Source organism: Crinia signifera, chromosome 8 (genome assembly GCF_055691185.1).
Source record: "Crinia signifera chromosome 8, ASM5569118v1, whole genome shotgun sequence".
In the NCBI taxonomy this organism is placed as follows: Eukaryota; Metazoa; Chordata; class Amphibia; order Anura; family Myobatrachidae; genus Crinia; species Crinia signifera.
Genome location: NC_139224.1, coordinates 94,140,232 through 94,155,348, shown reverse-complemented (window position 1 = coordinate 94,155,348; position 15,117 = coordinate 94,140,232). Strand labels below are relative to the sequence as shown.

Genomic DNA, 15,117 nt, shown 5'->3' with positions numbered 1-15,117 from the left:
CCCCGGGTAGCCACATCGCGGACACACCTTCCGCCATGCCCGGCAGACACACTGCGCGCACCCCCGCCCCCGGCAGCCGGGTATCCACACCGCACGACCCCCCCCCCGGCGGCCGGACACGTCACGCACCTCGCCACCCCCCCCAAGCAGTTGAGCGCCGGGGCACCCCTCCCGCCTGGGGCCAACTGCCATGTTACAGGCTGTTACAGGCTGTGTTTGAAAAAATTCAGTAAGGATCTGATTGGCTGGATGTTTATCTCTCATTATCACACTTGAATTTATCTATTGTTAAGGTTTAATACATCTGCCCCAATATTATTAATTTAATGCTTATTTAATAAATTGTCTGTGGAAATAGTGTTATTAATATATGTTTCCTATTTAGGATCATCAAACAATATTAAGAGCCTGGGCGGTAAAAGACTTCGCTCCAAATTGTCCTCTGTATGTTCAGATACTGAAGCCTGAAAACAAATTCCATGTCAAATTTGCAGGTAATTTTTATTTTACAGTAATATTTAAAGTTGGTGAGACTGTAAGCATTATAATCGTTTTACAAAAAATGCATAGGAAGTTACTGGGTTTATAGTTAAGACATTCTAACACAATGAAAGAATGATAACTAATACAAAATATGAAAAAAACATAATTTTACTTTGCCTTAATTATTGAAATTAGTACACAATATCTGAATCAGCGAGGGAAAAAGAATTTCAGTCCAAGGTGTCAATGCCCTTCATTTTCAAGACACATCAAGAAGATTAGGAACTTACTTATCTCTTTGTCTGCTGGAGAGCTTGCAGTATATCCTGTGTCCTTCACTTATAATATACTCTCTCAAGTTTAACATAGTCAGAACCCAGTATCACCTTTACACAATAGGTGTCTGGAGAACTCTAAATAAATATAAAATGTGTGATTTTATACAATCTAGAATTATTGCAGAGACAATGGACCTTATTGTAATGGCCGCGTTGTGGTGAGAGTCTGCGCATGCGCATATACCGTTATGCGCATGTGCAGCCGCTTGGTGCAGGGCGTTCCCATGAAAACGCTGGGCATTCACATGCTAATGCATGTCAGCTGCCCGCCCGCTTCCCATACAGGGCCCCCACCATACTTTCCTACTTAAAAAAGTTTTAAGGCCTTCGAAAAAGCTACTCTGCGAAGCATACGCCGGCTAGCGGTGTGCTTGCAGCGTGGCACATTCACACTGTTGTTACTTTGTTTAAATGTATATGATTGACTGTTGACCTATTGAGCTACGCGGTTTCCATAGCCCTTGTTAGGGCAGAGGAAGCTGACACGTTCTCTGTGTAGCGACGCTGCACCTTCCATGTGCAGCCGGCTCCGTGTCTCACTGAGGGAATGGATACTATCTGTGTATTTAACACTGCACACGCAGCATACAACCTGCCCCAGATCGTGAGATCAATGTCCATAGCAGCTATCTGTTATCACGCCTGTATAAACAGCGCTGTACCAGCAGTGCGCAACTCTCCCTTCATTGTCAGCATATTAGTAGAGTCACACCAAGTATTACATATAACCTTGTTCTGATCGCCAGCACGATCTCCACCATGTGGATTTTAAATTTGGTTAAGCTATACTAGAGTGACGCTAATATAAGTGACAAGTGCTAATGCATGATTGTTAAAACACATGCTGAGTATAACAGCAATATATTAAAGACTGACATTTCTCACCAATCTCATGCACATCATTACTCAGTGAAGAATACAGCACATTGCTATGTAAATAACTATTGGAAACTCACAGGGCAACGTTTCCCTCGATTACCAGTTTTCATAACTGTAGCAAAATTGTTTCAAAGCTTCCTCTGTAACTAATTGTAATACACAGTAATTGTGAGTGTTGATAATACATGCCATTGAGCAGACCTTAAGATATATAAAACCACATTACTGTGAGTAGCAGACTAATAAATACCTCAACGCTGGTCATAAAACTTATAAGCAGTCACTACAACTGTTAAAATCTAAGAGTAATTAGAATGTGCCACCTGCTCGCCACTGTTAAAATCTAAGTGTAATTACAATGTGCCACCTGCTCGCCACCTTACCCTTTTAAACACTGTCACTGTCTCTGTTTTGTAAGCACTTCATGTTATATGTGTTCTTTTAGGTATATTTCGCAGCCTTTTAATGGTTAATTAATAAAAGTTAAATTTTAAGTGACTAGGTGAACCACATTAAGGACAATCTCTTTTTCTGTTCGTATGCCTTTTACACAGCGCCCCATTAAGGGGGCATGTCATGCTCCACCTAAAGGGCATGTCTTGTACAATATATGGAGAGATTGTGAAAAGAGATTGTGAACGTGGCACCTAGAAGCGTGGGTGTGTACTGCTACATCTGAGAGCAATCTTGTGAAATTACTTATATACAAATGTAGATGAGCCCCAAAGCAGTTAGTAAAAGCTACTATACTTGGTAAAGTACTGGGAAATGCTGATGATGATCCAAAGTAAATGTATCTGTCTCTCATTCCTTTTTTCCCAAAAATGGAATAGTGTAATGTGGGCTAGGTGAAATGAGGGAGATTTGTAGACTAATGAGGGAGAGAGGGAGATTGCTGCTATTTCAGGGAGTCTCCTGCATAATGCAAGAGGGTAGGCAACTATGGCCCCCACAGACCTAAGACACCACAGAGGGGTCTTAGGTCGCCGACCATCGAATGATTTTGTCCCCGTCCCCAAGCCTGCATATGGATGTATATGCAAAATGAATTTCGCAGCTTTGTATGTCAACCAGAATAACCTCCAATGTGCACATGGCAGTCATTTTCAGTGGTGTGTCCTTCACTATGATGCTCTGCAGTTCATCATCTTAAAAAAAAGATTTAAAAAAATCGTACGCAGAACATAGAACACAGTAACAAGATCCAGATGTAGTGGCCTGGATATTGTTACAATCTAGTCTAAATTCAAAATATAACAACAATATTCGAACATCTATGTATTTAATTTATTTCCACAAATAAATAAAGATGCACCTAGAGATCCGCTCCCAGGTATTTTACTGGAAATCTAGTTTTAAGCTAATATATTTAGAAGAAAATATATTCATAGAATGAAAACAATTATAAGCAAAAATGCCTCAGCAGCCAATTCACAGTTTCAAATAAATTAAATAATTGAAATAGAATAAAACTGACCCGATATATTGATGTATTAATATGATTTGCCGGTCCTTCAATTTTTGAATGTCCAGCGCTATGCTCAACCTCCGACCTGATATATACTGTACAATGAACAGTAATAATGCATCTACTCCAATGAAGTGGTATGAATTAGAAATAAACTTGTAGCATCCATGCAATGGTAACATAGCAGATTGTATCCACATCACATGCTGATGTAAATGAGGAGGGTAAGTACGCACAATTACCTTAAGGTGCTCAGCTCACACTCTGAAGTGCCTCATGAGTGGTGATGTAGTGTGTACCATACAAGGTATCGTCCCGCCTTCAGATGTCCTAACAGACTACCAGGGCATGGGTAAAAACCAGGCCGGACAGAACCCCAGGAACCCAGGCCGGACAGGTTCCTTTAACCAATGTCTGTCATTGGTGAACTTGTAGTGTCCGGTCGGGGCGCGCGGGGGGGGGGGGGGGCACTGCCAAGGGTGTCCTATCCAGTGGAGCTGCTTTGCCTCCTGTCACCAGGAAGAGGATAAGGGGGAGAATACAACCTCCCTGCATAGACCGGGGATGTAATAAAAAAAGGGAATGGTCTGGACCACACGGGATGCTGTAATCTCTCCTTCCCCATGTCCCTGGTAAAAGTTATCACAGGGACCCCTGGGACAAGATGAAAAATATCACACATTTGTTTAAAAACTCGCAAATGTAATGTTTGTAAAAAATTTTGACGATGTCGACTTTAGTGCGATTTTTAGTAAGGAAAATGTGCGATTTTTATTAATGATAATGTGCGATATTTTAGACATGTGTGATTTTTTTTTTTAGGCATGAAAGTGTGGTGTTTAGTAAAAAAAATGGGGTAGGGTCCCCCATCCTGAGCATAACCACCCTGGGGCTCATTGAACTGGACCTTGTACCAAAAATACGGGGGACAAAAAGCGTATGGGTCCCCCGTATTGCTGAACTTTTGGACCGGTCCTGGTTCCAAATATGCGAGGGATGAAAAAACGGGGGAGTTGGCCATACATTTGTGAGCACAGAAAAGTATGGCCAACTACAATAATAACTACTGAGGAGGAATTGGGTTGTAGCTGGTTATTTTTCATTATTATGAGCTATTGATTAAATATGGGTGGCTACAATAGGCAACAGCAGAATGAGAAATTGAGATTAGTTCTTAAACAGGATTGCATATATATTGGTAACAATGGTACATACAGTGGTACAACAGTGATGACAGCCAGTGGTGTAAGTATAAATTTTGCTAACCAAACCAAAAATGGGAGGAGCATAGCCTGATTCTCCTATCCCTCACTGGGTCCAGCAGCAATATTAAATATGGAGCTGGATCCTCAGCCAATTGTAGCTCACGCCCACTAGCCAATCACTAACCATAGTGGCCTGTGCAGGAGCTCTGATTTGCAGACAGCCGGCGAAACATTTAAAGTGTGCAAAGTAAGCAGAGCCCTCCGTAGTGTCAGCCCCTCTAAGCCACCATGGAGGTTATTGCTACATCACTGACTGCATCGGTAACAGCGGTGGTCACCAGTGGCGTAACTATAATGTGCTCCCCCCTGCCAAAAGGTTTGTGGCACCCCTCCCCCTCCAGGCTCCTCTCCAGCATGTTTCCCCAGCGTGTGACGTGATGATGTCCCACGCATTAATGGAGAAGCTGAAGCAGGAGAGAGGAAGAGAGACCAGCAGCCACTGCATCCCAGGCCTCTGAAGCATCCCAGGCCACCCTAGCACGCCAATCCGCCTGACCTTCCTGTACACAGTAGCCAATAGTCGGCTCTGTGTACAGTCAATTGAATCAATGAGGGAATTTGACATCTCTGCCATGGCCCCACCCGCACTGCGGCTGACTCGTCTCCAGGGCTTAGTCAATGGGCAGCATCAGGCAGCAGCATGTCAGTGCATCGAGCGGGTGCTGGCACCCATACAGACCCTGCTGCTGCTTGCTCCCCCAAGCAGCTGCTGGGGCTGCCTTACAATAGTTAAACCACTGGTGGTCACTATGAAGGTAATAGCAGAAGAGATGAGAGTTTTGGATTGTAAGAAATCCAAACCTGTCCGACCCTACAGTAACCAACCCACACCGGATCCCGCACTATATATGCCCATACTGCATCCAACCCACACTATATCCAACCCACACTGTATCTAACCCACATTACTGTATCCATCCTGCACTGTATCCCACACTATATCTAATCTGCACTGCGTCTAACCTTCACCGTATCCAGACCGCATTGTATTCAGTGTGTAATCGCAGCCTAGCAAACAGGTTAACGCCGCATGCAGTGTGAGCCAAACACCCCCCCACAAATGTGAATCTCCTTGGTAGCGTGTTTGGTAACATCCAGACCACATTGTATTCAGCACTGTATCCAACCCACACTATATCCCGCACTATGGTATAATTTAGACCTGTTCATTGTAATCACAGCCTCGCAAACCGGTAAACGCCACCTGCTGCCTGAACCAAACACCCGCACCCACTCCCACCCCCCAACATGCAAATCTCCTTGGTAGCATGGACTGTATGGTAACAATTTCCCTTGCATGCAGCCGCAAGGAGGAGAAAATATTTGATGGTTTGAAAAGTAAGTCATTGCCAAGCCTACGTTATCAGGAGAAGGCCCAGAAATTCCATGACCAGATACAGATATAAAACCAAAACCAATTACAGACCAGCACACATCTCTAATAGCAGTGAAGAGAAGGAGACAGCACAGGAGCACACACAACTCTCCTTTCATCTCTAACATTAGTGTGTAACTGTAGACTCAATCTTTTATAAATTAGCTACTAATATCCCCAGCAGTCAACAGTTGCTGAACCTGTATTTGGTGTCCCGGTGCTCTAAATAGAGAACATGTTTTCAATTTTACCTGCAATTTCTTCCTATCTTGTTGATTTAAAGTTTGTGATGACAAAAAGTGGTGAAGTAATATTTTGATGATAGGCTCTGTCCTCTATTACCATTTCTTTAGGAAATAATCCAATTTGATTTTTGTATAAGCACTACATAGTGCAGAGTATACAGTATAACAATTTTTTAGTCTAGAAAGAGTTATCCTTATCCAATTTTTGTATAGTATGTACCACTCACTATATTTGGTCCTTAAATAAATATTCTGTGTATCAATGTCATTGATAGTGTTACATGAGGTTATTGGGGCATACACACAGGTTAGAATTTAAGCAGAAATATCCCTGTGTGTATGCCTGGGGGTTTGAAGATCTGCATGCCATGTTAGAAAATGTGTCAGTCTGGAAAGAAGCTACATAACATTAGTAAGGATGCAACGAATAGAGAGGAGGCAGGTTTATTTAAAAAAAAAAAAAGTTACAAGTTTCTGGACAAGTAAACTAAGTTTAGAAGTGTGTTAGTAAAGAGGTGTCCACACGGGTCGATTCTTCTAAGTGATTTTGACATTTGTATACAGTTGGCGATAGCGATGCCGGCCTCGCAGCATCACTATCACCCGGCAAAATTGTCAGTGCATGCAAGAGTATTCTTGCTACACTGTACATTTGGCTGCATTTCCCAGGGCTGGTAGGATGTAGTTAGCCATCTCCCTGATGAATTAACTACATCTTGATACACACGGGGCTCAGCCAAAATCGCCAGGGCTGAGTCCTGTGTGTACACGGCTTAAAAGTGGAAGTGAAAAGATGGGAAGATAACTTTGTGATGTGTGAGTGGAGAAAGATTTCTTTTAGATAGCTTGTAGATATGTTGGGGGAAATTTACTACATCACATCGATCACTCGGAATGGGGGGTTGGGCTCTGTTCCGATGTTTGGGGGTCTGCTCATGTGCAATGAACAGCTTTGGGGAGTTACACACTCGCTTGGCCTTTCGTCGGAGGGAGGGCCAGGGGCGATTGGGGCGGTGACAGCAGGGCCGGCAACAGAAATTGTAGGGCCCCATACATTGATATCTTTCAAGGCCCCCTCAAACACTTTTACTCTACCCCCTCCTTTGCTGGGACATAATCTGGAAGCGCATGCCCATTACTGGGGTGTGCTCTATCACATTGATGCCCTCCCTCAACCCATGGTCTGCGCTTTAGCACACTGACACAATCTGTCACCCTGCGCTCTATCAATTGAAATGCTTCCTTACAACGCAGTCTGCGCTTTAGCACACTGACACACTACCTCGCCCATGGCCTGTGTTCTATCAAACGGATGTACTCCCTTACCCTGCGGCCTGTGTTCTATCACGCGAACGCACTCCCTCACCACATGATCTGTGCTTTAGCAAACTGGCACACTCCCTCACCCTGTGTTTTATCACACTGATGCTCTCCCTCACCCTGCAGCCTGCGCTCTATCACATTGATGCGCTCCCTCGCAGCTCTTGTTCTCATACTTACGCTCTCCCTCATGCCCCGGTCTGTGCTCTATTATACAGACATACTCCTTAACCCCCCTCCCTGCAGCCTAATCCTGACTCTTCTCACTAGTGCCAACCCTGGTATGCTGTAACCTCCCCCCAAACCCAAACCGTAACCCACCCCACATATGTGCACACACCACTTACAGTACACTTACCTCAGAAACACCAGCAGGGTGCAGCCTTACTGGCTGGGTGTCCCTGCCTGGAAGTTCCTGGAACTGCAGCTGCCTCTCTTCCTGGTTCCTGTTCAGGCAGCAGCAGCAGCAGCAGTGCAACTGTGTGAGTGCCCTATAGCTCCACCCCCCATTGTGCCCAATGTAGCTTCGCCCCATTGAGCCCCGTGTAGCCATGCCTCCATTAAGCTACATGTAGCTCCACCCACATCTATCAGGCTCTGAGGGGGGGGGGGCGCTAGGCAGCTGAGCTGATTTGAGTTGACGCCTGCTGGATGACAGCAGGCTGCAAGACGCTGCGGGATCTAAGCTGTTGGGCAGCTGGGGGGGATAGCTCTGGGGCCCCTCAAATGGTCAGGGCCCTTGTCAGCTGTCCCATTTGAACCCCTGTTGCCGGGCCTGGGTGACAGTGACCATGGGAACTCCCAGTGTTTTATTGCAGTCCCCATGAAAATGCTGGGCATTCCCATGGGTACGCGGGCTGGCGATGCCTGCTGGGGTGGGTGGCTGACATCACAACCTGAATTAGGGTCTGCATGTATAACGTGTAATGGAAAGTGGATAGTAGAAATGCTGAGTGGTGTTATGCAGAGTTAGATGTAGTATATGCTTTACACTTTGCTTGTACAGTAACTTCAAACTTAATCTTTAAAAAAATGGTTTAAAAATGTTATAAGAATGGGTAAAGTGGGGAGTCTTGAGTCTCATGTGCTGTATTAAAAGTCAGATTGGATGCTTTCTAAAATCATTTGATGAACAAGCCAGGGATCAGGCTGAGCATAAATAAACCCATAGGTGCTTTTCAAGAAAGGTGGTATTGCTGCTTTAAGGATTTGCTTAGCAATGATTGATTGGATTGTTAACCAGCTACTGTAGATGAAGGGTTTGTTTCTTTGTTCAGTGTTGCTAGAAAAACTGCAACGTTTGCATTTGTTTCAATTTTTTGTGTGGGTGTGCAGGCAAAATAAATGTCCCTTTAACGAACTAACATAAGTCTGTCCAGTGTGTTTTTGATTTATGGAGAGCTCAATCCAAATGTATGATTGTGTTGGCTGTCTGGTTTGTCATTCTTGATCTACTACTATACTAATTTTAATTTATCATTTAATCAGAATAATCTAATTTTCAATTTGATTTGTAAAAATTTTACGTCAATTTTTAAATTCTATTGTCTGTGTCTTTATTTATTAGCTAAGTTTTATTATTTATTAAGAAGGTCTATTCATATAATGTAACTTAGGAAGTTGTGTGTGTCTACTATTATAAGGAAGATGTACAGTATGATGCATACTAAGATGTTGATACAGGCTATCGATTTGACTATATAGTCAAAATTGAATAGAAAGTTACTCTGAATCGCAGAGTTCAGCCACATTTGCTGTGGTTTCGATGCCGATGTGCGCCTCTGTTTATTTGGTACCGTATAGAAAAATAGACTGTGCAGGCAAGACTATCTTGACTATCTCGTCTGTAGAATGTATTTGGTCTAGGGCCAAATTGCAAGATAGTCTAAATATAGAGCACATCTGAAGTGCAGTTAGACAAAATTGGATATTCAAAATTATCCATGAGCCAGAATCGCACCGTGTACCCACATCTTTAGGGTAGGTTGGTTAGGTTACAGTGTTGGTCACTGTAAATAACAACTGAAAGTGCCACTTAATTCAGTGTTTTTGAAATTTGATTTTTTTTAAATTGTCATGTTTGCAAATAAGTTTAAATAATAATAACTAACTTTTCTTCACTAGAAAGGGAAGCCTGGTCAGCGTATAAGTGGAAGGCTTGCTGATTGGGAGTGTGGTCACATGACTGCATCATTGCATCACCCCTACTATACAGCGCCATAAAGACAGGCATTTTATAGTGGAGGCAGGGCTATGATGACATGATTCAGTGTAAATCATGTAATCGGGTCGGAGTGCGCAGGGTTTGGTGAGAATGCTAAGGACTTGCCCATCTTTCTGGGGGGCCAGGAGGCCCACCAGAATTATTGGGAGCCTCCATCTGTTCTGGGTGGTTATGAAAGTATGGCATAGATCAGTGGTTCCCAACTTTAGTCTTCAAGTAGCCCCAAAAGTTCGCTTTTTCAGGTCAGCTGGCAGATGCACAGCTGCATTCATTACAATGACACAGGTGGAGCTAATTATTTCACTTGTGATTCTGTGTGGAGAGCTGAAACACATGAACTGTAGGGGCTACTTGTAGACGAGGATGGGTACAATTGGCATAGATGCACCAAGAAATTGAATTTCCAGGTCTGTATTTTCAATTGCATGCACCTTACGTTATAGTATCTAGTACAGTATATAAATAAATACTAAACATAAATGTAATATTTCTAATCATCTCACACCTGGTTTTATAGGGGCAAAATGTATCTGTAAGACGGAAAATTAAAGTGGCCATTAGGTCACACAAGAGTGCTGATATATTTCTGGTGGCTAATGGTTTCTTCTTTTTTGATAAGCTGCCGCCTCCTATCTGAGGAATTCTGTGCCTCTGTAGATACAAAAGGTGCAGTTATAAAACACGGAGGCGAAAGCGAGGCTTGAAACACAAATGCCGAAGTTCGTGGAAAAAAATCCCCGCAAACAGACACCGCATAAATAGCAGGGGCAGATCATGATATGGGGCATCCAGCTAAGGAAGCCGCAGAGTGACTAAAAGGTGCAGAAATGCGTCTTGGAAGCCCGCTACTGCCCGGTAATACCACCCAGTGACATATTGAAACACTCACTGAGCCCACCCCAAGTCAAGGGGAATATATAAAATTTCTACAAATAAAAGTTGTGCTATAAATCTTTATTTGTTCTAAATAATTATATGTTCTATTTGTTTTTCAGATCATGTTGTATGTGAAGAAGAATTTAAATATGCAATGCTTGCTCTGAACTGCATATGTCCAGCTACCTCCACATTAATCACTTTGTTAGTCCATACCTCAAGAGGACAGTGAGTATTTTACTTGCATTTATCAAGATCTCAGTACAGACACATGCTGTATACTGTATGTACAGTATGTACGGCTGTGTAGTGTAATACAGATTGAGTATCCCTTATCCATATATCCAAAGACCAAATTATTACAAATACCATGGTTTTTCAGAATATTTTGGGGGTTTCTTCCCTACTGCCCCATTTTTCATACGTACCACATCCTCCCACGTCCACGGCGGGCTTCAGGGCATCTCCGGTTCCTGGGGTGCATTGCCTGAAGGCCGCCATGGATGCTGGGGGATACCATGGATCCCGGGGGACCATCGGGGCACCACCAGGGCACAAGGTAAGTATGTAAAAAAATTACTAATTAATTACACTCAGTTTAATAAGAGATTCTGACTGGCGGAATGTCCTGACAGTCGCAATCCCAGCCATTTTTCATCTGATCTGACAGTACATCAACAGTCGGTGTTCAATGTATTGACTGTTTAGTGTCAGAAAGTCTGCAAATAGTCAGAAATAGCCGTGGACTTTAGAAGAAGTCGGATCGGACACCCTTCAAAGCTGTCGGTAATGGCAACTCAACCACCCTAAATTTATCTTCCTAAAACTGTCAAATTGTACAAATTTGTAGCTCTTATCTTTTTATCCTTCAGTTTCAATGTGCTGTCTGAAAACTGGAGACCAAACTGGATAAAACCAGTCAGATCAGGAAGATAGGTTGCTACTCCAAGTTGAAGGAGTCCCAACCTTCAAGTGTACTATGTACACAATTCTGAGTACATAAAGTAGGGGAAGGAATCTTGGTGTGCACACCCTAATTATGAACATGTACCAAGAGGTGCTAATATGCTGGGACTTGTTCTAAGTGTTGAGAGTGGTAATAGGGGTGCTAGGCATTGTAGAGATTTTGAGGTTTTGCATTGTATTCCCTGGTGGAAAGCTTTGGGTCCATCTTGCTGTGGAGTTAATTTGGTGCAATAGATGAAAAGTACATGGTGTTTATTAGATTGAGAGAATAGAGATGCCACTCATATGGTGGTGCAATGATACAATATAGAGATTGAGAACATTAGTGACTAAAGAATTTAGAGTAAAAGATGGCCGGAAATAACTAGGGACATCAGTGGCGTAAGTTTGCCCCAGTCGCACGGAGGCATGATCACAGGTGGGGGTTGTGATTATAGCCCAACACGTGCAGGACATTTGGCATTTGTCAGAGAACACCAACATTGGCAAATTTGCCACTGGCACCCCATGCTCTTCATAGATGAAAGCAGGTTCACACTGAGCATGTCACAGACGTGACAGAGTCTGGAGACGTCAAGGAGAACTTTCTGCTGCCTGCAACATTCTCCAGCATAACCGGTTTGGCAGTAGGTCAGTAATGGTGTGGGGTGGCATTTCTTTGGGGGGCCGCACAGCCTTCCATGTGCTCACCAGAGGTAGCTTGACTGCCATTAGGTGCCGAGATGAGATCCTCAGACCCTTTGTGAGACCATATGCTGGTGCGGTTGGCCCTGGGTTCCTCCTAATGTAAGACAATGCTAGACCTCATGTGGCTGGATTGTGTCAGCAGTTCCTGCAAGATGAAGGCATTGATGCTATGGACTGGCCCGCCCGTTCCCCAGACCTGAATTCAATTGAGCACATCTGGGACATCATGTCTCACTCCATCCACTAACGCCACATTGCACCACAGACTGTCCAGGAGTTGGCAGATGCTTTAGTCCAGGTCTGGAAGGAGATCCCTCAGGAGACCATCCACCTCATCAGGAGCATGCCCAGGCATTGTAGGGAGGTCATACAAGCACGTGGAGGCCACACACACTACTGAGCCTCATTTTGACTTGTTTTAAGGACATTACATCAAAGTTGGATAAGCCTGTAGTGTGTTTTTCCACTTTAATTTTGAGGGTGACTCCAAATCCAGACCTCCATGGGCTAATAAATTTGATTTCCATTGATCATTTTTGTGTGATTTTGTTGTCATGAGTATTGCTATGGGTGAGAGGTGCTGCTGTGGTCTGTGCAGTGCTGAGGCTGTTCTGGGAGAGAGATGCTGACTCAGAAGTGGAACTAGCCACAGAGCTAGGGGGCACCAGACAAATTATTGCCTAGGGCATCAAAATGGTTAGGGTGCATGTCCTTGTGTTTCCCTCCTATTTCCCTATAGATTGTAAGTTTGCAGCAGGGCCCTCCAACCTCTATGTCTGTCTGTTTTACCCAGTTTGTTCTTTAAGTGTTGTCAACAGTTGTAACAGCGCAATGGAATCTGCTGCGCTATAAAAGTAACTGTAAATAAATAAAATAAAAAATGTATCAGAAAATGTGTAGTAAATGGTACTCTGCTGCCACCATGTGGTTAAAAACTATACATTAGAAATATTGAGTGACAAAAATACCAAAAGAACCCAGTATAGTAGTGAGGTTTTTCCACTCACTTTTTTGTTTGTATAGTTTTATTTGTAGCTGGTTCCTCCAGTGCTGATCCATAAAACCCTCCAAAAATAGGGAAGACTTGATAAGTTTATATCGTTTGTATAAAAATGTAATATAACACACCTAAAAACATAAAAAAAGATAGAATGGAGAAAATGACAATAGTATATGCATATCTGATACCCTGCATCAGTTTGCGGAGAGGTATCTGTAGGTGTCCAAAGCGTTTCGTCCATTTTGTGGTCTCTGGGACTTCCTCAGAGGTCATTCTTTGCTATGTGGTATAGGTTGTTTTGCAGAATTGAAACATGGGTATTCACATTTGTGTTTCTTTTCTTTATTACTGGTTATTATATTTTTCAGTTACATGTAGACAAAACACTACTCAGTGCATGTGATATGTAACATGGATACATATTAACAATTTGTTTCTTAAAGTTTCCGTCACTTTCCGTGCTTCATGCAATATTTCAAAACAAAAACATGCATGTTACATTTTAAAAATAAATAAATAGGTGAAGTTTCGATGGGACTGGTATCTTCTGGGAGTCTGCTTAGGCAAGGCATGAATTGTGACCAAGTATATTTTAGTCCTTAATGGACAATGGATCACAAAGGGTAACAGACACTTAAAGGAAATAGTTTCCACAATACAATTTAGGGTATAAAAAGTTTACATTACAGAGAGATATTAAACAAAGGCAGGTACAGCTATCACAATGCAACAGATATACAGTATATGAATATCAATTACCGTCATAGAACCAGAGATAAGATCGCACATGCTCCCCCAGGATCCCATGCAATGTGTTCTGGCTAGATCAAATGTGTGCTTCTGGTCTTTTGGTAACTTATTTTAGGTAGGGGGCTGGGGGAACAATCTATGGCTCTTTGTCTCTGTTCAAAGATTATATATATATATATATATATATATATATATATATATATATATATATATATATATATATATATATATATATATATATATATCAGGGGTTTGTGATCTCTTATTTAGACTATAACACCTAATACCCTTCAAAGTCAGGTCATATTTAATTGTGGACAGATAAGAGTATCTGTGAAGGCCCAGTGAGTTTTTGACCAAAATAGAACCTTATTTGAAAATGAATATTAAATGGAATTGTGATTTCCTTAGAAGAATATCTATAAGAATACGGTGGGATTTCTCCTAGGATTTAGTTGGAAGCATATTCAATGGTAAATGCAACCGTATTAGATCCACAGGTTAATTATCATAAACCGTAGGCTTCAGAGGTTAATCACCATATATTTTTGGAATGAATCCCTTAGTTGTGGGGATATGTGCTCTCCTAGGGATCCAAGCAGCAAGTCCCTAGGAGAGCACATATCCCCACACCTAAGGGATTTATTCCAAAAATATATAGTGATTAACCCCTGAAGCCTACGGTTTTCTTTAAAAGAACTACTCCAGAAGTGTATCTGATTTTATTATTATATTAATGTGTATTATAAAGGGCATTACAAGTAAAGGGTGCTGAAGACACTGTTGTTTGGTATATTGGATATATATATATATATATATATATATATATATATATATATATATTTATAATATAGATTGCTTTTTGGTCCGTCACTCCAACAGATACAAACAACCGCCGTGGTGCCTTCCACAATGAATGAATATTCAGGACAGTATGCAATGATACTACGAGGCGGCACTCCAGGCAATCAGGTGGAACATATATGTAGGGTACCGAACATGGGGAAAATGAGTGAAAAAAGGGAGATTATGGGGACCATGATTGATTGAATGCGCAAGGTCCACAAATATGAAGTCCGCATACTATAAACAAAACATACGTAACATAAGTACAGATGGGGCCGGCCTCTTCCTGGCTAGCGAATCGCCAGAACGCCCCTGCTGTCTCGGCGGGGCGACGGGAACCCTGTCCGTCTCCGCCTCAGGGAGACGGACAGGGTTAGGGGGGTTAGGTGGGGGGG

General features: G+C 42.6%; 1 protein-coding gene across 12 annotated transcripts in view; it reads left to right on the top strand.

Moving 5' to 3' along the window:
- Window positions 1-15,117, top strand: part of KCNT2 (potassium sodium-activated channel subfamily T member 2) — an 852,827-nt gene that overhangs the window by 560,870 nt on the left and 276,840 nt on the right. For all 12 annotated transcript variants that reach the window (XM_083156802.1, XM_083156806.1, XM_083156799.1 and 9 more), the window contains 2 exons: window positions 386-494; window positions 10,593-10,701. In XM_083156802.1, coding sequence (XP_083012928.1) covers window positions 386-494; window positions 10,593-10,701 — 218 coding nt within the window. The remainder of the gene's footprint in view (window positions 1-385; window positions 495-10,592; window positions 10,702-15,117) is intronic.